Source organism: Kwoniella pini, chromosome 1, assembly GCF_000512605.2.
Source record: "Kwoniella pini CBS 10737 chromosome 1, complete sequence".
Classification (NCBI taxonomy): Eukaryota; Fungi; Basidiomycota; class Tremellomycetes; order Tremellales; family Cryptococcaceae; genus Kwoniella; species Kwoniella pini.
This window is the reverse complement of record NC_091716.1, coordinates 1,050,314-1,071,889: the sequence shown is the minus strand read 5'-3', so window position 1 is coordinate 1,071,889 and position 21,576 is coordinate 1,050,314. Positions and strand designations below refer to the sequence as shown.

The 21,576-nt window shown below is 48.5% G+C and overlaps 9 protein-coding genes across 9 annotated transcripts; 6 read left to right on the top strand and 3 right to left on the bottom strand.

The window, feature by feature from the left end:
- Positions 1 to 398: 398 nt before the first annotated feature.
- On the bottom strand, positions 399 to 6,230 carry I206_100414 (uncharacterized protein; the record flags this gene model as incomplete). Its single annotated transcript, XM_070202194.1, has 11 exons — positions 399 to 476; positions 537 to 593; positions 654 to 1,102; positions 1,165 to 1,262; positions 1,317 to 2,363; positions 2,428 to 2,813; positions 2,871 to 3,174; positions 3,226 to 3,255; positions 3,309 to 4,465; positions 4,532 to 5,352; positions 5,408 to 6,230. 11 exons carry the CDS (start codon positions 6,228 to 6,230, stop codon positions 399 to 401), a joined length of 5,250 nt encoding a protein of 1,749 aa, XP_070058295.1.
- Positions 6,231 to 6,714: 484 nt separating this feature from the next.
- On the top strand, positions 6,715 to 8,766 carry I206_100413 (uncharacterized protein; the record flags this gene model as incomplete). The annotated part of the gene is made up of 4 exons (XM_019152687.1): positions 6,715 to 8,002; positions 8,065 to 8,141; positions 8,195 to 8,312; positions 8,363 to 8,766. 4 exons carry the CDS (start codon positions 6,715 to 6,717, stop codon positions 8,764 to 8,766), a joined length of 1,887 nt encoding a protein of 628 aa, XP_019014825.1.
- Positions 8,767 to 8,814: 48 nt separating this feature from the next.
- On the bottom strand, positions 8,815 to 12,393 carry I206_100412 (uncharacterized protein; the record flags this gene model as incomplete). Its single annotated transcript, XM_019152688.1, has 20 exons — positions 8,815 to 9,202; positions 9,260 to 9,385; positions 9,439 to 9,574; positions 9,626 to 9,646; positions 9,713 to 9,822; positions 9,870 to 10,031; positions 10,086 to 10,174; positions 10,229 to 10,248; positions 10,300 to 10,322; positions 10,389 to 10,483; positions 10,538 to 10,589; positions 10,643 to 10,736; positions 10,787 to 10,860; positions 10,909 to 10,948; positions 11,004 to 11,301; positions 11,346 to 11,453; positions 11,503 to 11,539; positions 11,590 to 12,167; positions 12,217 to 12,229; positions 12,281 to 12,393. 20 exons carry the CDS (start codon positions 12,391 to 12,393, stop codon positions 8,815 to 8,817), a joined length of 2,577 nt encoding a protein of 858 aa, XP_019014826.1.
- Positions 12,394 to 13,193: 800 nt separating this feature from the next.
- I206_100411 (uncharacterized protein) lies at positions 13,194 to 13,986 on the top strand (the record flags this gene model as incomplete). Its single annotated transcript, XM_019152689.1, has 6 exons — positions 13,194 to 13,252; positions 13,320 to 13,393; positions 13,452 to 13,561; positions 13,615 to 13,803; positions 13,862 to 13,921; positions 13,975 to 13,986. The coding sequence occupies 6 exons, from the start codon at positions 13,194 to 13,196 to the stop codon at positions 13,984 to 13,986; spliced, it is 504 nt and encodes a 167-aa protein (XP_019014827.1).
- A 241-nt stretch (positions 13,987 to 14,227) lies between these two features.
- I206_100410 (alkylated DNA repair protein AlkB) lies at positions 14,228 to 15,836 on the top strand (the record flags this gene model as incomplete). The annotated part of the gene is made up of 7 exons (XM_019152690.1): positions 14,228 to 14,576; positions 14,627 to 15,012; positions 15,061 to 15,226; positions 15,276 to 15,345; positions 15,396 to 15,428; positions 15,477 to 15,598; positions 15,661 to 15,836. 7 exons carry the CDS (start codon positions 14,228 to 14,230, stop codon positions 15,834 to 15,836), a joined length of 1,302 nt encoding a protein of 433 aa, XP_019014828.1.
- A 529-nt stretch (positions 15,837 to 16,365) lies between these two features.
- On the top strand, positions 16,366 to 16,990 carry I206_100409 (uncharacterized protein; the record flags this gene model as incomplete). Its single annotated transcript, XM_070202193.1, has 5 exons — positions 16,366 to 16,520; positions 16,568 to 16,647; positions 16,694 to 16,814; positions 16,873 to 16,915; positions 16,958 to 16,990. The coding sequence occupies 5 exons, from the start codon at positions 16,366 to 16,368 to the stop codon at positions 16,988 to 16,990; spliced, it is 432 nt and encodes a 143-aa protein (XP_070058294.1).
- Positions 16,991 to 17,045: 55 nt separating this feature from the next.
- Positions 17,046 to 17,498, top strand: I206_100408 (uncharacterized protein; the record flags this gene model as incomplete). Its single annotated transcript, XM_070202192.1, has 1 exon — positions 17,046 to 17,498. One exon carries the CDS (start codon positions 17,046 to 17,048, stop codon positions 17,496 to 17,498), a length of 453 nt encoding a protein of 150 aa, XP_070058293.1.
- Positions 17,499 to 17,621: 123 nt separating this feature from the next.
- I206_100407 (uncharacterized protein) lies at positions 17,622 to 18,876 on the bottom strand (the record flags this gene model as incomplete). The annotated part of the gene is made up of 3 exons (XM_019152692.1): positions 17,622 to 18,074; positions 18,126 to 18,376; positions 18,435 to 18,876. The coding sequence occupies 3 exons, from the start codon at positions 18,874 to 18,876 to the stop codon at positions 17,622 to 17,624; spliced, it is 1,146 nt and encodes a 381-aa protein (XP_019014830.1).
- A 440-nt stretch (positions 18,877 to 19,316) lies between these two features.
- On the top strand, positions 19,317 to 21,278 carry I206_100406 (uncharacterized protein; the record flags this gene model as incomplete). Its single annotated transcript, XM_070202191.1, has 15 exons — positions 19,317 to 19,334; positions 19,400 to 19,435; positions 19,489 to 19,505; positions 19,557 to 19,579; positions 19,636 to 19,763; positions 19,819 to 19,847; positions 19,904 to 20,007; positions 20,063 to 20,244; positions 20,310 to 20,461; positions 20,511 to 20,586; positions 20,644 to 20,735; positions 20,787 to 20,911; positions 20,964 to 21,018; positions 21,073 to 21,093; positions 21,254 to 21,278. The coding sequence occupies 15 exons, from the start codon at positions 19,317 to 19,319 to the stop codon at positions 21,276 to 21,278; spliced, it is 1,083 nt and encodes a 360-aa protein (XP_070058292.1).
- Positions 21,279 to 21,576: the final 298 nt, after the last annotated feature.

The window sequence follows — 21,576 nt, the reverse complement described above, 5'->3', positions numbered from 1 at the left end:
ACCGCCCGTAATACAAGTAGCGGTAAAATGTCAGGCAAGGTCAAAGCATGACAGCATCGATGACTGAGGGTTTAGGCGTGGAAGGATATGATGTTTTAACTTGTGTGACGAATGGAAAATGACAAACGCGAAATGATCGATGTCGGCTACAACTGCATCGTCGCACTAGGATGAGTTAAACAATGTAGCTCAAAAATTTTGGGCTTTTCTTTGTCAATTCCAATATCAAAGGTGAATGCATTAAGTCATAAGTATCGTAGGAATCGATGTCGAGGTCGTGATATATGAAATGTATTTGCGCTACACCGACGAATCATGCTTACGGGCGTTAGAGCGACCAATATTGGAGCTGTTGGTGCGGCTGGGCTTGGTGATTTGAGTAACATCTCATTGACCGATTACAGCACTGACGGAAGGGCTATCGACGTCTTCTCACCACCCCTTCTAGAATTTTTCGACCATTTGTCGGGACATGCCTAGCAATGCGACTGTCATTGATTCAAATTCTTCCTTGGGTCAAATACATCGCGACTTACAATGAAATAATGCTTCAGAGCATGTTCGAACCTTTCCCGATATTTGTCTGGTGGAATCTAATGGCAGTGATGTTCGTCAGTCAACACGAGACCAACTCAGAGAATGTATCGGCTCACAATCGTCACGTCACCTCCCCTGTTCAGAGCTAATTTACCCCTACTTTCGATAGTTTTGAAGAGATTGTAATTTCCTACAGCATCCACCAGACCGACTACTAACTCATGCTTCCCCTCGTCTACACCAACGAGAAGTGAATAGTCCATGACCGACTGAGAAGATAAAAACTTTGTATCCAACGAGATAGCATCCTGCAAAATCCGCTTGGCGTGAGGTTGAAGGAGTACCAAGCCTTTCATCAAGCCTTCCAGCCATTCTCCGTCGAGCGATGTCCCATCAAGCTTGGGTTCTGATTTGAGTTCCCCTTCTACCTTGGCTTTGTTGACCCTTCGTCCTTCAATACCTTTCAGATCATACGTTCGTGATATGGTCTGCTTATAAAATAGGTTCTCCATCACTAGCAAGTCCAAATGCTTCTTGGTTCCTGCCTTCATATCGTTGATGCGTACTATCAGATCCCGTCATTAGCTCGCCACCAGTTATATCTACATGAGATATGACGACACGTACCGGTGTAAAAGCCGACAATTTTGGCTAACGCGGTCGCTTTGTTATGCGTGCCAGCGAGATGTTCAAAATACGCAGGCGCTATGTCTAGTAAGGCGTGGCTAGGTGCGTGAATCTTCAGCAAGCAACAACGTAACCGAAACTCTTACACTCACGTATCGCTTACATTCCATTTACTGACTAACTCCTTGACGATATACCTCTTATCGTGCGTCATAAAGAACGCAGCTTTACTTTTCCCACCCTGTGCATCCCAAGCGTCGGTTTTTCTGAGACTTTGTATCAGACTTCGGTCGATCGCACATCGCCTTCTGAGCGAATCGAAAGCGGCAGCATAGTAAACTGTGCAGCCGAGTTTGAGGTGATCTCCGAATGTATAGGTGAATTGTAAATGGGGCCGGTCGTCCATTGATGACAAAGAGTTGTCTGCGTTGGCCATCATTCCTAACGGTCCGATAAGGGAAGATAACGATCTATCGGTACCCTTGATTCTCATCTGACTGATGGATCCCCCGACGTCGGTCCCAATCTTCAAGAGCTGATTGAATGAATTGCTGAATGTCGAAGTGACGGATCCCCAACTTTCCTTAGATGTGATAGTTCCGGTAGCGTTCCGAGGGGAAGTCGGCGTCAAGGGTGTGATGAACGAATCGGAGATGGTTCTCGGAGTTGAAGGGCGAAATGCTGATGGTGGAGCGGCTCTGACCGTGTTCTCATCACTGTTCAGTCTACGCATATTCCTTGGCGAAGCGCGGACTGTGAGCATAGCATCGTTATCGGACTCCGCAGGTGCTTGAGCTATGCTGACTGGTGCGTTTAGTGATTCAGTTTGTATGTTTGGATCTTGCGCGGTGGCTTTGCCGATCGTTTTGACCAGGTCTCCAAGTCGATTGAACGACTGAGATCGTCCTTCCACCTGTTCCAGCGTCAATTCCAAAGACGGCGGCGCATTCGATGCGATTGAGAGGCCAAGCGGAGGCTTGTGTGCACGAGACAGCTGTATTTCAGATTTCTTCTTCGCAACTGTTCGTAAACTCAGTAAATCTCTAGGTGTATCCCGCCGTTTGACTTCGGTTGACCAGACGACTTTCTCATCCTTGGGGTTCAAGGGTGCTGTAGAAGACCTCGACAACCCGGCGTCATTGGAGGCCGTCTCGTTATTTTCAGCGGTGTTGGTGAGCTCGTTGAAATAACTCAAAGAGCTGAAAGAAACGGCGCATCAGCCGTGAACGAGAGATAAGCCGAATATCTCCTGGCCTGACTCACGACAAAGTATAAGCAATAATCGAGGAAGGCTCTTTCAGCTTGACCAGCACATGACTGCTGGGTAAGGCAAAAGCGGTTTCACCCTCCGCGTAGTCGGGCAAACGTAAGGGGATATCCGTGAAATCTACGTATTCTAACCCGATATCCTTCTTGCATTCATCGAGGTCGATCGCATGTGATCTGATTTGTTGCGCAAATGTTGTTCGTATGTCATTGATTAGGCTTGACGGGGATTCCTCCAGCTCGCCAAACAGACTCAACTTATAATCGTCAGAGCTGTCAATAAAGTTTGACAAAAGAGCATATCGTTCGCTCAAGTTGGGGTCGTTGAGGGATTCTGTGCAATCGCCATCGCCTTTCTTCATGCTACTTTGCAACTCTACGCGCTATGATCGGATGACAGGCTGAGCCCTTCTTCTAACATCACGGATAGAACCACTCACAAGCAGCTCAGCTCTCTGCTGAAGGGCACCAAAGGCTTCCTTGATCTCCCTTCTCAATGTATCAATCCTTTCCTGCTCGACTTCCTTCCGAACCAGACTCCGCATGACTGCTTCTACTGACTCCTTTCCTCCTTTCCTCTTATTTACATTCGGCCCAACCTGTAGTTTGGGCAGACGTGTGTCCAGTATGGATATGCTCTCGGTATGCAAGGATATCACCGCTGAGGGTGCTCGAATGAAGAGTGAAGGGTGTTCGGTATGAGAACAGAGGATTGGCAATTGCAGCTTGTCGGTGAAGATCAGACTACCGTTAGACATCAGTCAGCGATGTCGGTGAGACATGATTGGAACATACAGTTCTAGCAGCTTGCCCCACGAGAAGTTTCTGTGAATGAGTATTAGTGCTCGCCTCGCGACGTATAACGGAGGGTCACGTACCCTGCACCCTTGGACAATTCTCGCGCATCTCCGACTGTTCTACATTCGTTGCATCTTGGCCATACGTCCAGCGTGTGGTCTGGCATATCGTGCTTATCAACACTCTCGACCTTAAGTACAACCTTTTTTCCAGAATGTAACCACCATCTGACGTGGTTAGCGGTAGTAGCAGTGCATCCCGGTCTAGGACAGACCATGTTTTCTTCCGCCAGTTCATCTTGCAGATCATTGATCACTTGTTGGACTGTCCTGTCCGTGCCATCATCCCAGAATACATACGTTTGTGGTTTAGGAGGCTGACAGATATGTATCTCCCTTTCTCCGTTGTCCGCGGCTGTGTCTGTACCCACCGAGTAGAGAACGTCCAGTTTCTGCAGACGGATCCATCCTTCGAAAGTAGCAAGATCATCGGACAAAGCGCTGAGACCGGCTCGTACATCACCACCAAGTCGATAATTGAGCGCTCGCCCCTGCAGAGGATCGACGGAGAGGAGGTCCGAAGGCGCATATGGTTTCGGATTGGCCAAAGGCAGTCCGTTGACGTGAGCACGACCTGTTTTTGCCTCTTCCGCCTCTTGTCGAGCTTTTGCGCGGCGAACTTCATCCTCACGTCTCAGGCGAACCAGCAACGGAGGCATCGGTAGTGTCAGACCAGGTGTCGAGGATGGTAGCTGTCTCTCGAGTGAAAGTAGAATCGTCAGGTATTTCTCGATTGGTGGTGGGGTGGTCGTGTTTCGTGAAAATCCCGCGGCGGCCGATGCTACCAATGAAGTTGGAGTTGACGCATTCCCGAGGTTAGGGAAAGAAGCGGTCGGAGAGGTCACAGGCAGATCCTTCGTCGGGACGTTAGGCATCGAGGGCAGAAAAGGCGCTTCATGAGATCCGGATGGTTTTCGCCTGCCCAACAAGCCTTCCCAAACGTGCCTGGTATCTTTGCCTAACCGATGGAAGAAACCTCTGTGCACGTGCTTCCCCTTTTGCTTCGAGGCATCAGAACGGGGCCATTCGAGGGATTCGCGGTGTTCCCACAGCGGACGCACAGCAGAGTCAGTGCTTGGACTGGACTTGTCAGGAATTGCAAGTATATCTGGCTCCCGAGGGATACGAAAAGAATCTAGAAGTTGGAGTTCTCGAAACATGCTTTGTATCGTATAGACCTGAGAGCGACCATACCGCATTAATACTCTGTTGATTTGAGCCCGTTGACAACCGATCAAGCTCACAAAGTATTGCAGTATTCTGTGTAGCGCCCTCTTCTCCTCTTCATCTCTGGTTCCTCGCATTACGATAGTTCCACCAACTAGCTTGGTGGTTTCCCCATCTCTTGGCAAGGGTATATCCAAGTCTGACCCAGCAACCACAAATGATAGACCTGCACGAATGACGACCGGTGAGCCTTTCTGGGTGCCAGTCTCATCATTCGACTCATCTTTGACCGACTGTTCACCATTGGAATCGGGCATAATGGAGCGTTGCTGTCGTAAAGATGTCGATGACTCTAGGGAAGTTGCAAAAGAAGTGAGAACACTCCTTCGCTTTTTCTCTGGTCTCGTTTGCAGATTTTGAGTCCAAGGTTTACTGCGTCCCGAATCCGTCGGAAGAGCGTACTGGCCCGAGATAAACTCGGTTTCGGGTGCAGATTCGGGCGTTGAGTTGGTATTGAGACCTATTGTTATCTCGCTACATCTTCCGCCTGATCCGCTCCACCACTTCTTATGGCGCCCGCCCGACCCGATACTCGATACTGAATTTCTGCCAAGCGAATCTTCTCTTTTCAAGTTCAGAGTACTGCTACTCCTCTGTAGAGGGCTATCAAGGGGTAGAAAATGAAGGCATATGACTGGCTTGATCAGTACCGCAGCAATGTCCGGATGATCTGGCAAGTAAACGGGAGTCGGCAGTCCAAGATTAGAAAAGCGGGCTCTGGATGACGAAGCGGAAAGATGAGATCCTGTGGCGGCTGAAAATCCATAATCAGAAGAGGAGGTTTGAGGGAAGGCTCCTGGTACTTCGCGTTGAATGCTTGCGAATGATGGGCACTCGTCTGTATATGGCGGTCAGTATGCGTTCATTGATATGGAAATTAGGAAGATTCTCACCTTCTACCACTTCCCACTCGTCATTCTTCGGCAGCGAGAGCGGCCGGTATCCATCCATTCTGCTGATCGCCTGGCACCATCTCTGCACATCATCGTCATCTACATCGATACTGGCTTCCGTTCGTTGAGTTTCGTGTCGTGTCAGAGGCTTAGGCGGCGGGGCAGATGTCCTACAGCTCGAAGCCACCGATGGAGATCGGCTTGAACCTGAAGATGAAGTGTCGGGCTTACGTGAAAGAGATTGAAAAGTTTTGAAAGCGTCTGAATTCTCTTGACCCGATGACTCAATCTCATGCAGCGAATTCTTACTACTACTTGGTCGTCCTCTAAGTGTATCCATGGTTATTCCATTCACTTTTTCGGCTTCTTGTAAAGCCAGCTGCGTGATCTCTGCCTGTTGACTTTGCCTCCATACAGCTCTCCTCTCCGCTGAGCCCTCGATCCATGTTGACCAATCTAGTTTCAGGATGGCTTGACTCTTCCTTCCAGCTTCCTCCTGTGATGGCTCGACAATTCCTTCCCATATAGCTTTCTCCAGTGAGTCCACAGTCGGCTCGGACCATAATCGGCTACATGATGTCGGATCATTCTTCCGTTTGCGTCGCAGACCGACTTGCTCCTCCTCTCGGGTTTGCTGATCTAGCCATTGTCGTAGCAATTGCCGCAAATGGTGCAAATACGTTGGTGGTAGTCCCAAAGTGTTCTTTCTAGGTGGCAGAGGAATTGAAGCAGGTCGGGCTGGGTAAGCATCTCTTGACAGCGGCTTTCCTGAAGCAGAGGCTAGAGGGAGAGATGTTGGAGAAGGCAAATTCGGTGAAGACATGGTGATGCATTTGGTCGCGAATGATCAGCTTGACTCTAATCACTCTAGTACATCATAAGTTTCGCGACCGGTTATGAGGAGACTCTCATTTGATTGCGGCGCGGGAGTGGTATGCAGAAGATGGATGTATTATACAATCCAGGTCTTCCCATCGTATGACGTTGGGTTCCATGCGCAAGGAAAGTGTCTATGAAGCGGAGTACTCTATTGATACAGTGAGGTGAATGAAGTGAAGGGTGTCCAAGACACAATACACTATAAAGAGTTGAGGTTAATCGTCATACAGCGAGCTGAGTTACGTAAATCTGTTCGATCACGCTGGTCGCGGCTGACTTGTCAAAACACGCATAAGAGGTTACTCCATTTCACCCTCTAACATTGTGTTCTTACAACAAAGTATCCCCAATGAATCAATTCAACATCACATAGCCTCGACCTCTTCCCAATGGCGCACGTAGCTACATGAGCAACAAGGAACGAGGGTATGTCGTATATCTACCCGCCAAATCCATCATCCCATCAGCAGGCTTTCCCTCCCTCTCCTTCTCAGTACTCGCAGCAACACTCCCCCCAAGTCTCGTACCCATCGGGACCATCAAATTTTCAGAATTTTAGTAGGCAACAGGATACACATCATGTCTATCAACCTCTCGGTCCCCACTTAATTCCTCCTTCTCTACCCTCTACATCCCAAAGTCCAGGACGGAGGCGAATCGGATACGATTATTTAGCGAGTCTCTCCACATCGGTGTCAAACCTTTCGGTCGAAGGTGCGCCTACATCTTATCAAACCGATACATCCACTCACAACCCGATCCCCTCAAGCTCATACTACCCATCTGAGCCGGAGTGCAGGTTGCAATCTGATTCAGTATCCCCCAACTATAACAAGCGCTTGCCAGCTCTACCACCTCCGCCTAAACCAAGCATCGCCAACTACCAATATCGAGCTCAAGCTTCCAAGTATCGAGACGAGCTTAGGAAAAGAGATCCAACACCGCCTCCGCTACCTCCAAGACCCAGATCACTGCCTCTGCCTGATGTTAATTATGATGCTTCTGTTTCCGTACTGGTACCTCCCGTCGAATCTTCGTTCTCAGAAGGTTCGCAGAGACCCGCGAGCGGGACCGCAGGCAAGGCGACCCGAACCCCTCCTAGAACGTTTAAACCCTCGATCCATCCTCACTCAAAACCACGTACATCAGATGAGAATCGCTTACTACCGCCATCACCTCGCACTCCGCCGCGGCCATATTCCGACCCGTCAGTCCCGATGTCCAGTAAGAGTAAAAGTAAGGCAAAGACAAGGGCAAGTCTCAACAGGTTGAAAGATTCTTCGAGGCCCAATTTAGATCCCGACTACGATCCCATTATCGATTTGACACTATCTTCTTCTGAGGAGGAGGACGATTCAGCTCCTCAAGATGACAAAATCACTCCCCGTTCTCCGGCTCGCAGGCGACGAGCTGCATCGGAGCGGACCCCTGTGACTTCGTCTCATAGCACACCATCAAGGAGCTTAGGGAATGTCAAAGGTCTTTTCGCCGTTCAATGTTCAGGCTTCACGCGAACAGGCCAACCTTGTAAACGATTGGTCAAGACGGCTGCACCATACTTGTCAGATAGTAATACGCACATTGATGAAGGGGATGAACGGAGTGACAAGGTCATGGGAAGGTACTGCAAGGATCATGCGGGTCTAATATGTCAAGCACATGGTTTCTATTGGAGAGGAGATGCGCGCAGGCCTGCGGTCTGGATCGACTTCAAGGGTGAGTCCTGACCGTCCTGGAAAACGTTGCAGGACAGAAAACCAACTCACCGAATTTGACAGAGTTCATACCGTCAGATCTAGGACAGCAGACGCAAACCCTGCTTAGGATGACAATGGAGAGCAAATTGACCCCGAAGGTGGGTTCGTGGTCGCCCATATGGACGTGTTGATCACTGATGATATGCTGCAGGAATTACCTGGTTATTTGTACGCTTACGAGCTGCGAGATCTGGAAACGCCGACGGTCGTTTACTTTAAAATCGGCAGGACAGACAATGTCCCTCGCCGGATTGGCGAGTGGACCAATCGTGAGTCAAATGAAACAGTCCTTTTTTCGGACTGACGCAAGTTGATCCAGAATGTCAATCCAAAACCCCGACTTTGCGAGATATATTCCCTCTTCCATCATCGAGACCAGGCTCACGTGCGACGGCTGCTGCCAGTGGGCTGCACAGATCAGGCACTTTGACCACATCATACCTACCCGGAGCCACCACTCATTTGAATGCACCGTCTAAAGCGATGAAGCGTTGGGAAAGGCTGGTGCATTTGGAACTTGCCGATCGAAGTGCAAGCATGATTGAGAGTGGTAAGGCTTTCGAAGAAGTCAGAGAGAAATGTAAGGATTGCGGTCTGTCCCATAGGGAAATTTTCCCACTGTATAAAAATGGAAAAGGAGCTCAGATTTACGAAACGATTGTTGTGGAAGCGATCAAAAGATGGAATAGGTTCATCGAACGTATCACCGATGAAGCGGTATAGAATACATTATACAAGAATGCTATAACACGAATCGATTTGATAGGATATTTAGTGCATCGAAGGCAGGTTGAATTGCGAGCCGTCGAATACCGCTCCGTTACTCTCAAACACACTGACCACAGCGTCCAAGTCGAAGCTGAAACTATTAATGTCCCACGAGTCTTGCCAGTTCACATCCATCATTTTGGGCGGGGCGGAATCTGATCCGCCAAGCGCATTTACATTATTGGTGTTGGTATTGCTGTAAAGCGGCATCTGTACTAAGTTTTCTGCCGACTTGGACGGGAGCGTGGAATGAAAGAGATTTTGAGGTTCGTCTGGTGTATAACCGCTTGATCCGCTTGGGGTAAACATGGCTTGCGACGATGGAGTACTTAAAGTCGAGATCACAGCTCCCACCGCTCGATTAGAAGCAATGATGTCATCCACAGTGCAACTATGGGAGTTTGCGTTGGTGTCAGCGCAACGACTCGAGGTGATTGCAGACACTCACTCATAAAGTATACTCATGCTCTTGGTTGAGCTTGAAGGGTCCTCCATTTGCGCCAAGAGGTCATCCACCATTTTCAGATGTTTCACGGGCACAGGAAATCGTTCTCCATACCGCTGAAGTGCGAGTCTGTGGTCGCTGTCAGCCAATACTAAAAGCGGGCGTTTGTATACCCTCCTTACCTAAAGACCTCGACTTCAGACCTAAACACCGCAGCTGAGACTAAATCACCAGATCGCGTCGCTGCGTCCACAAAATGGATAAGACCTCTGGAGGCCATACACCAGCAGAAGGAGCAGTGAGGGCTGAAGAGAGTTACTGCGATCGGGCGTGAGCAAGGGACCACATCGATATTTATAAGAGACTCACGATCGTAACTAGTAGCGGTTACTAAGGACACAGATTAGAAAATTAGCATGTCGATTATCGGTCAATCCCATGATGAATTTGACCTACTGTCATACAACAGTGACAACGCTGCCCGAATGGCAGCCAAGGTCATGCGAGCACCGTCGTGCGTCCAGGTATCTTTTGTTATCAGAGGCTCACCTAGGGCTATGCTTGCACTGCGGACGCGTGAGCTGCCGTTGACATAGGGGTCGAGTTTACGTACGCATGCAATATCCACAGGGCTTGAATTAAATCCCGATCCAACGCTTCCACGCCTTGTCCTACTTTGAAATGGGTGGGTCGTCGGAATTCTGGCGGGAAACTCATACGGAAGGAATTGATTTGCGACAGCAAAAGACGGAAGGTTGGGTGAGATAGATAGGCCCTAAGATGTCAAAAGTCAGCCAAAAGGCAGGTGAAGTGGAATTGAACGACCCACGCGATGCTATGCGAGCCTTGGCTATACCTGCGGAAGAAGCTTCCGACTTCTGTGTAAAGTTTGAGGGATTTGATGTAAAGACACAAGCTCTGCGTGTATCGTCAGTGTGGCATGGGAGGATGTGTAAATGGAAGATCACTTACATCGCGGTGGCACGGAGGATCTGCATTTACGTTGTTAACATTCTATCTATATGGCTATGCAAATGACTTACGCGAAGTGTACAGATCGGGAGAGCTAAGCGGCAAAAGTTGTTTATTCAGCGCGGTACCTTGCAGGATATCGGGCGTTTTCAAAACTCACGCCAATGTTTGCACCCCTTGCAGTTGACCGATACCGCTATCGTAGGTGGATTGCAGTACGGGCAATTCGACTGTGATTTCGTCTTCGCTCATTGCCTAGGAATTTGAATGAGCTTGTATCCTGATCAGGTCTGTGAGATTCTGACTCACGGGAGCCCACGTTGTGGCTGAAGTAGCACTTCTCTCGAGCAGATATGCCATCCTAGTAGATAAATTTAGCAAGACTATACATACATCAATATGCAGCAATCTCACCACCAGGTCCGGTCTCGTTCAGCCTGTTCCATATCGCTGGCTGGAGGACCCAACAGACTGTGCGTGCCTCGCCGCAAGGAGCTTTCGGGGACGTCTGAGTTTTGCGATTATCAGTCGTTGTCTCGCCAAGTCTATATGACATACTAGGTGACTCGTTGATCCGCATCGGTGTAGCCATCCGTAAGCAGGCCCCGGTCTCCATCCATAAGTCCGTCCACCTATATGCATCGCTAAGCGCGATATATGATTATGCGAAGCCGACTCACCATGCATTGTACTGATCTAGCGTGGTGACAATGATGTACGCTATATGCATTGACGTTAGCGATTTTACATTTTTTGCTTTTGGTGCAAGCCTTACCCTGCAGACAACGGAGGAGCTGATCACCCTTGTCAATACACCTGGCAAAAGTCTCGAAAGCCTTTCTCCGATGCCACATTTGGAAAAGGCTCAGAGCAGTCGCCGACTCGGATCGTTGTGATGAAGATTGACTGGTAAAATTGAAATGTACCGTAGAACTTGAATTGTCAAAATCTGCTGTTGGGTGGATGTAATCGGTCGAAGAGGCTCCTGTGGGGAAATACGCCTTTGTAGCAAGAGTCGTTTCGCTTATGTAGTTGGAGGCTATGGCCAAAATTGCGTGCAGCAGTGGACGTACCTATGCAGGGGTTAATTATAGGCCAGCAAGTATCCCGGACTTACTGGGAAGTTGCGATTTGATGGCGGTAGCATCAAGTTCTGGAGGAGTTGATTCTTGCTGAGCATCTTTGGCAGAGTTGGCACTTTTTCGAAGAAAACTCGTATCATTTGCTATGGTTCAAATGTCAGGTTTTCGGTTTAATCGATGTGAGTGACTCACCTCGACCACTTCGTATTTGGGAAGATCCTTGGGCCAGCTGTATATATATCAGCAAGGTCAATGTGATTGTCCAGCCAAATTACTCACTCTGGCCATATGAGATCGAAGAGGCCGGCCAAGGGGTCTGAAGTGAGATCAGAGTAAGAAGGCTGTTCAACCTTGAATTCAGCTCCGAACACGGGTTTGCTTGGCGAGGAGAGCTCGGAGCTACCGTTGTATAGTGGCGGGATATTTGACCATGAGTTAAGGGGCGGGACTGAGATCTGGGGCTGTTCAAGATGATTGGTAAAACTCGGATCGGTCAGTAATGGATCGTAGATTGATTGATGTGACAGTTCCTGCTTTTGCCCCTCTAAAACACTATGGCAGGCGGCTGAGGGAACGTCAGCAAGACCGTTCGGTGTGTTTGACTCACCAATTCGTCCCTCCAACTCATTCAGCTTGGCCTTCTTCGCAGTGACTTGTTCATCTTCCAATTGTCTATCTTGTGCCGAGGATAAAGCTTGTCTCTTTGCTGACTCTCTTCGGCGCCGGGTCCTTGCACTAGGTTCTTTGGGTTCGTCCCATGTACAAGATTCCAGTTCGGCGGGACTCTCTCCCTTCCCAGACCCTCGCTGTCTAGGTTTCTGACAATTTGCGCAAACGGGTTTGATCGCGTCGCATTTCTGGGCAAGACAGGTTAGTCGGGGTGTGGGGAATTTTGGGCTAGCTCACCAATTTCCGCTTACTGCGTAGCTGTTGTCAGCTTCGCTCGAATTGATAGGACGCAGCCACGTACCGGCACTGATGACAAGCTGAATTACGAGCGAGAACTTTCGGGGCATCATCGGCTTCGAAAGAGATCGCCGAAGCACGACGCGAGTCACTATTTGAGGCAGCACTGTGAGGCATGTGGATCGAAGCGCTTGGCCCGGACATCATGCGTTTGCGAATGGTTTCTAGGCTGATGCGATTTGGTCTGACTAGCAATACGACGAACAACAACAACGGGAGGTCATTGCCCGGGATAATGACCAGGTATAGGTTGCTGTGTCGCCGGATCTCGCCGCCGAACACGCGTCTTCTTAACCGTGGGCATCATCGCATCTCCGTGTTGAGCTATTTCTCATAGCGCGGCTCCCACCGCTGCCTTCACCCTTATCCGTGAGACTTTATCCACGGTCCCCATTTGATTAGCGCGAGCAGGGTGTCGGGCTATCGCCTGTCGGTTTTTCAGTGCTCAATCGGACAATTGAGCATGCAATTGAAGCGAAGGATGCAGATGATAGATCTACATCCCCTCAGCAAGTCCTTATGAAGTATATGTGTTATGTAGGAGCCGGGAGATCAAAAATCAGCGTGGTCAAATTGAAACAGCTGTTGTCAAATGCTTGGTGTAATTTGCCATGTGTGAAAATGACAGGCGCAATCGTGTCAACTATATGACATTGACTATATGGGAAACACGATTAAGGTAGGGACAGCGCTAAATCAACAAGCGGAGAAAGCCGCCTTGACCCTACATCTAAAGGGAGGCGTGAATAAACTACCCCGAAAAGGGAAGGTATGAAAAATGAATAAAAAGTTTGGATGGAGCTCCTTGAACCAGTAAAAGTTACATTGTTGATCCCCTATCAATCGTGATTTGTTATTTGATTCCTAATCCTACTCGCATTCTCCCAACAAATACCTCAAAAAGGCAATCAAACAAAATGTTGATCTTCCAAGATGTTATCACCGACGACGAATTGGTCTCTGACGCTTTTGACGTGTGAGTGAATACCTCTTGAAACGCCTGTAACCTATCATCGTTCGCTGATGCACGTTTCGCTACGCAGCAAGGAGATCAACGATATTGCTTACGAAGTAGACTGTTCTATGATCATTGTCAAGGAAGGTGATGTTGATATTGGTGAGTACCTGAGTGAATCATCTTACAGAATCACCACTAATCACCACCCCGCCCACAGGTGCCAACCCTTCTGCCGAAGAGGCCGAGGAGGCTCTCGAAGCTGGTGCTTCCCAAGTCAACAACGTTGTCCACTCTTTCCGACTTCAATCCACCGCCTTCGACAAGAAGGTGAGTATCCTGTTCGTGGCCAATTTACACTGGTGCTAATTAACATCCCCCAGTCCTACCTCACCTACCTTAAAGGTTACATGAAGGCTGTCAAGGCCAAGCTCCAAGAGACCAACCCTGAGCGAGTCCCAGTCTTCGAGAAAGGTGCTCAAGAGCTTGCCAAGAAGATCGTCGGTAACTTCAAGGATTACGAATTCTACGTTGGAGAATCCATGAACCCTGACGGTATGGTTGCCTTACTCGTAAGTACCATATCAAGCATCAATCCCAAGAGCACGCGCTGATCCGTAGACGTTAAAGAACTACCGAGAAGACGGTACCACCCCTTACTTCACATTCTGGAAAGATGGACTCAGAGCTGTAAGTGATAACGCGAGTTTTCGACGAAAACGCGCTAATTCGACGGTATGCAGGTCAAGATCTAAGCTTCTTCAAGGGTTGTTCGTCGTATATGCTGCTTTGTTTGGGTAGTTGTAGATGAATATGCATTGGTGTGATACATATATATTGTCCATTTGTAGCATTACATTCAGCCGCGGGTCGTCGTTGCATGTTTTGGCACAACGTGCGAAATTTTCCGTTCCGTTCATCTTTATTTCTTCTGTTCGTTTTACGCTAAACTTTGATCGTTTCACATCATTGGTTCACTCGTCGACTCGCTTCAACATGTCTTCCCCAGACGCTGGTGCATCCACTCATCATACTGCATTCCGCCTGGCAGAGAAGCATTTCAAGAACCGCGCTGTCAAGGATAAATACCCTTCGTTGCGAAAGTACGGAGATAGCCTCGTTGACCTCTCTCGCCCGAACAAACAAGAAGATGATGAATTATGGAAGGCAGGCTGGTGGAGTCCAGCGAATGATTACGAAGGAAGCACAAGCAATTGGAAAGCCTGGGTCTTTGCGAGTTATAAGGGGAAAGAGAGGGATTTAGGAGAACGGCCCCACTTGACAATGTCTGGATTGAAAGAGGTTAAACTCGGCGATGGAAGAGTCGGATGGATAGTCGCTCCTGGTGAGTTGCAGCCGCTTCTGTGGTCAACATGCTCATTTTACATATGCCAGGATGCATACTCATACCCAATCTACTCTCGATCAACGATCAACTTGATCTTCTGCACTCGTCGCTCGCCGAATACACACGACCCCCTAATCCCCTTTCACTCTCCACACATTACGATCTCCCACCAAACCTCTTCGAGCTCTACGCCACGCAACCTGATCATATTGTTCAGCCCAAGCACATGACAACCTCGCTGTCCCCAGCAAAGGAAGCACCTAAAGCTCGCACAACGATTGAAACGGAACCTGCATCTGTCATCGGTTACGAGGAGATCATCGCGCGCAATAAAACATGGACTGGCGATACGCCAAGTGCCAAGCTGAAAGAGAGGACTGCAGCACAATTGATGGCCGAAATGCGGTGGGCCAATCTGGGATGGGTGTATCAGGTGAGTAATCTCCAATGGGTGCACGGTGTGACCTAACATCTCCAAAAGTGGTCAACCAAATCCTACGAACTCAGCAGCGATCAGCCAATACCCTTTCCGCCGGGCCTCGCAGACATTTGCAAACGAGTGGTTGATTCTGTCCCATGGGATCAAGTGTTTGAACAAGATTCGGAGTCTAGGTCTTGTGGATGGGAGTCATGGCCAGAAGATTATGGTAGGTCCACAAAATTGCAGGAAAGAAAATAACTCATGTCCCAATGTAGCGCCAGACACGGGCATTGTAAACTTTTATCAGACCAAAGACACATTAATGGGTCATGTGGACCGGTCAGAGTGAGTGCAGCGACTGAACGATCCGGCAGTGTTAATAGACCTTGGCACAGGCTCGACCCAGCACGACCATTGGTATCTCTTTCGTGAGTCTCCCACAACGCTTCGTTGAGCTGATGTCTTCTTTTGTGCAGCCTCGGTCACTCTGCAATACTACTCCTTGGGTCTTCGTCTCGTCATGATCCACCTCGTCCTGTCATCTTACGATCGGGCGACTGTCTGATCATGAGTGGTACTGGCAGGCAGGCGTATCACGGTGAGTACAGATATTTGATCCAGATATGTTCTAGCTCATGCAAGCTATGTGCGGTGATATAGGAGTTCCTCGCATTCTTGAAGGATCTCTGCCTGCTTACTTTACGCCATCTGACAAGGACACTTCCACTATGAAGGCGGCCAAGCGATTTATTAGTTCGGCCAGGGTAAACATCAACGCGAGGCAGGTGTTTCCTCCTGGATTCAAGAGACCTTCAAAAGATGCGACTTTGGCCTAGATTTGTTGGTAGGATCCTAGCAATGTATCCTTAATGCTTGCATGTCACCTGTCCGAAACCCGAAGCTAGAGAGTTACGATCACTGTGCATCGCATCGAGACCCTCTCATATGTGGTCCTTGCGGTGAGGTTTCAAGCGACAGTCACATAAGCACTCGATACGTTGTGCATCTTGGCTGACAGCGCTGCCTCGACTCGAGTCAATACCTAAACCTTTTCCAAAATCCCATATCGGCGCAAGCCTTGATATGATCCGCCGTGATCGGATACTTGAATTGATGTCGAATGAATGAATTCCTTCTGTTGCGGCCTGCTATAATGCGGTTCGGTCACTGGAGGATCTCCGGTTTTCTACTCATACGGTGGCGTCTCAATAACGGTGACTGCCGAAAGCGGTACACGCACATGCACATGCACATCGTCATTCTGAGCGTAGTCATCGTCTCATTGTCATAAATAAACATTATCTTGAAGATTCTCCACTACACTGCAACATCCCTCGACCCAAAGCCAGCTCATATCTCTGCACAATGTTCGAGTTCCTGATAACCCTTTTTCTTGCCGCTGCCATTATGATATCCCTCATGGCAGTCGGTGTAGCGATCACCATGCCTTTCCACGGGGCGTTAGTTCGACTGCGAGCGAATTACAATCCTCATGCTGTCGGTCTAGATGCCCAGACTCGGTGAGTCATTAGAATCATCCGCCGGAATATTGCTAATATCGTCGCAGTGTTGGTCCTACCCTCACCACTTTGATAGGTACATTGAAACGAACAAAGCAATTGGAAGGATGGTGGGGTCTTTGGAAGGGTGAGTGACCAATACAATCGTCCTCGTGCTGACCTCCATGCCGTAGGTACCTATCCGACCCTTGCCTACACTACTCTCGTATCCATTGCATCAATCATATTTGTAGGCGGGTCTTCGACAAGGGGTCCAAAGAATACTTATAGCGTACCAGAAGCCGGTGGCGTCAGGTAAGTTGGACATCGCTGAGCCTTGCTGACAAGAGTAGAATGGGCCTTTTTACGATAGTCCTTACTCTGATTGCACTTCCGATGACAGTGATAATCAACCGGTAAGTCTTGATTCCATTCGAACGCCGCTTACAATCCCGCAGATCGATAATCACACCGTACAAGCTTCCCAATAACCCCGCAACATCCCTCCGAGTGCTCCTTTCTCCTCACGAACTCGCCAAGCCATACATGCTCTACCTCACTCCTGGCCTCCTTGCCACCACTTTCATCCACTCTCTTTGCGTGACGCTGGTTGCCCGCACCATGCGTGTCTTCTTCCTTGGCGCATCTGCTCCCGAAGACATTTCTGACAGTATTTCCCCCTGGCGATGGGCGGTCTTCATCATCTGGCAAGCTCTTGCTACTGCTTGGTTGACGCCTCTTGAAGTTGTTAGCACACGCCTATCGGTACAGCCTAACACCCCAGGTGCCATTGCTACGGACGAGGAGGAATCCGGTCCTCCTGAAGGAGTATCATTCTGTGGTACCGATGAAGACGTCATTGGTCTTCGTCCCACGACGGACCCGTACCTCGGTTTGTTGGACTGTGGACGAAAAGTCATCGAAGAGGAAGGATGGCAAAGTCTGTACAGAGGTTTTTGGTGGACTATGTTGAGCAACGTCTTTGGTGCATTTGCTTAAATCGCTTCAGTATGTCCCTAGAATATGGAAAAAAACAATGCATATAAATCATCAAGTTTCGTAATATAGTGTCATAAATATATACAAACAACACATTGAAAGGCTATAAATATACAGTAACGTTCAGTAATTGCGCCCTATCATCCAGCCCATCTCCGCCAAGAATCGTGCTTTGATGGGTAAGAGCGCTTTGCGGAATGAGTCTTCAAAACTATGCGGTTGCTCTGCAGTTTGCATTTGCTGGGATGGCATGGACCAATGAGCCGCCTGGCTGGTAGGTTCTTCGATTCGCCTTGTCATTCTGTCAAGGGTATCTGCCCAATTGGCGACGATGGAATGAGGGTACATACCACCGCGTTGATTCACCTCGTTGGATAAAGAATCTAGCCACATTGTCCAGGCAGAGAGGACCAGTTTTGCCAATTCAAGCACGGGATTCCTGGCTTCCGCATTGGCGGGAACTAGCTGTAAAAGCATTGAAAGACTGACGGTGAGCGGTTGTAGAAAGGTAAAAATGGCTTCGGTGGCAATAGGTGACTTGTTGTTTGAGGTGAAGTAACGAATATAGGTGGAAGCCTGTGTATCGTTCAGCCCGTGTGGTCATAAACGATGATCAGGAATACTCACTGTTCGACAGAACAATTCGACGTCGCTTCGAACACGATCCCATCGTCTGGCCTCCGATAATCTAGATCCTCCTCGAATGCCAAAACTCCCACCAGCTGCTCGTTGAACGGCTTCATATCCCGACTGGATTTCCTTGATGCAGTTCTTGACGTCTGGCTGGGGTATTTGAGTGAGAACCGTGTCCGACAGAGAAGGATGCGTCTGAAGGAGCTGTAATAGTATCGGAAGATAGGCGGAAGGGGGCAAGGTAGCTACGCAGCCGATGATGTAAGCTACTAGGACGATGTCTCGACAGCATATCCAACTTACCGAGCAATATCCCAACATCCACTTCATCCGCCGATGGACCTACTTGACGGTCATCACCAATTTCGAGTCTTGTCTTCTTTACCGACCTCGCTGGACCATCTTGTAGAGCGAGACTTGAAAGGTCAACTTTGTATACCGCATTTCGAGCGTGAGAGGATGACGAAGCGGGAGAGCTGGGGGTCAGTGGAGGCGACGAAGAAGGTGAACGAGATCTTCGAGTACGCTTCAAGGAGCTGGTTGTATCTGATCTGAACCTAGACAAAGGGGCTCTTGTGGGCGACTGACTGGGTGATGACCAAGTGACGGCGCCAGGAGTGCGCACTGGTGAGGAGAAACCAGAAGGCGAAGTTGGGAGACCGAATCCAAAGGAGAGAGGAGAGGGACGAGCGGCGAAAGAAAACGGTAACGAAGAAGGGGGCTGTTGGGTGAGAGGATGTGCCATGATAGATGTATGGCCAAGTCACACAAGAACATGAGAATAAGATAGAAGTATGAGAAACGAAATGAGGATAGGTTGAAAAGAGAGTGCCGGATGAGGATGTGAAATAACAGGTGAATAGGATTCATTGTCTAATCAAATGATTGGGTTTTGCCACCGTGGTTACAATCTTTTCATATTCCATAACAATCAGCTCAGGGTCAGAATCAAAATTTGTGTTGATGCATGTGAATTTTAATCCCGTTCACGATTTTCAAACTATGCTGTCATCACATTTCGTTCGTTTTCGTTTAATCATTATTCCATCTCAGATACACCGACACAGTATCAAGGATTTACTAAAACTACTGCCTCGCTCAAAGATCATCCCTACTGAATCCTACAATCCCAGAGCACAAGAGAAACCCTTTGTCGAGACGTAAACCGAGAAACAGAGCGACAAAATGACGACAGCTCAAAAGGTTTGTACGAGGTCATCACGCTTCATCAATACGGTACATGCTGATCCATTTCAACACGTTCTTAGATCAAAGATATCGAGGAGGAGATGTCCAAGACTCAGGTACGCTTGTTCATCAGCTTGATAAGCGACTTACCCGCTGACTGACCTATCAGAGGAACAAAAACACCGAGTAAGTAGATCAGAGCCGGTACCGTTTTATTCGCTAACTCTTTTTATTCAGATATCATCTGGGACAACTGAAAGGTTTGTCAGACAATCCTTTACAGCTTCTGGTATTGCTAACGACCACATCCATGTAGCCAAACTCGCCAAGCTCCGACGTGAACTGATAACACCTTCCGGCGGAGGTGGAGGCGGGCCAGGTATAGGATTTGACGTTGCGAGGACAGGTATAGCGAGTGTCGGTTTTGTTGGGTTTCCCAGTGTAGTACGTGTATTTTCTTCTTGGTCTTGTGATTCAACGTACTCACATTACCGAGTAGGGGAAATCAACGTTGATGTCCAAGTTGACGTATGTGAACACGGTCATTGCGCTACTCCTCCCTTTGCTGACACCCTGGACCACAGTGGTACCCATTCAGAAGCAGCTTCATACGAATTCACTACTCTTACGACTGTACCAGGTACCTTGACACATAATGGTGCCCGTATACAAGTTCTGGATCTGCCTGGTGAGCCGTCTTGTTCTGGCCGATACAACCGCGTATTGACATTTCTGCGAATCAGGTATCATTGAGGGAGCCAAAGATGGTAAAGGTCGAGGTCGTCAAGTGATCGCGGTCGCGCGGACTTGTAATCTCATCTTCATCGTCCTTGATGTACTAAAACCTCTCAAAGATCTCGCAATCTTGACCAATGAACTGGAAGGTTTTGGAATCCGTCTGAATAAAAAGCCTCCCGCCATCACTGTGAGAAAGAAGGAGAGCGGAGGAGTGAGTTACCAATCGGTCAAATATACGCTGACAGACCTCAGATCGCTATCACCAATACCGTACCCCTTACAAAAATCGATGCTCAAGAAATCAAAGCTGTACTTTCCGAGTACAAGATGAGCAATGCTGCCGTTTCCATCCATCAACCGGATGCGACTATCGAGGATTTTATTGATGTCGTGGAGGGAAATAGGTAAGCGAGAAAGCTAGTCATACGGAACAATTGCTCACCTCAATCTCAGAGTTTACGTGCCTGCTATCTTTGTCCTGAACAAGATCGATGCTATCAGTATCGAAGAGATTGATCTCTTATACAAGGTGATTTTTGCTTTCTGTTCAGCTGCCTGTTCGCTAAATTGCATTCGATACATGCAGATTCCCGACTCCGTACCCATCTCATCCCAATTATGGCTCAACATCGATGAGCTCCTAGAGGTCATGTGGGAAAAGCTTAACCTTGTCCGAGTGTGAGTCGGTCTCTCACGAGCATATCTCAATCATACTTATCTGGCAATTAGCTATACCAAACCTCGAGGTCAACAGCCTGACTATTCATCACCCGTTGTCCTACGACGAGGTCGATGTACAGTGGAAGACTTCTGTAATGCCATTCATAAGGAGATAGTCAAACAATTCCGAACTGGTAAGTGTAGCATTTTGCAATCTGGCTCTGGATACTGACTTATCACCCCCAGCAATGGTTTGGGGAACTTCTGCAAAGCATTCGCGAGGTCAGAAAGTGGGGTTAGAGTGAGTTAAACCATCACGCAACCTGACGATAGCTGAACTCCTCCGCGTGTACAGACATGTGTTGGAAGATGAAGAGTAAGTGACCATGACTGCGTTGATATTCTCACAGACGTTGCTGACTGTTTGTCATCTGTCATTTATTCTCCCTGTGATTTTCCTCATTTCGCTGTATTGTTCTCTCCTCGACCATCCTGTGTCGACTCTCACCTCTTTACGCCGGCTCTCGCACCTGCAGTATCATATGTATATTCAAAAAGTAGAATGTCTTGTCTATGTATCACATGCTCTTGACGGACGATGTATTGACCCATCCTTTCCATGGTTTGAACCTCTCAGCGCCCAAATGATCCAGCCCATCGATCGTTGCTCAATGTCCTGATCTGCACGCAAAAAGGCTCATCCGTATCAGTCACCTGGGTAGGTAGTAAGGCCAACGTTTTTGAACTTGTGGCTCTTTATGGTGTTCCCAGCTTCGACTTTACCTACTAATCAACCAGACAAGAACAGCATAGAGAATGGTGTGCTTCATACGTCTGTAATTTTCGCAGTCTGGTGTAC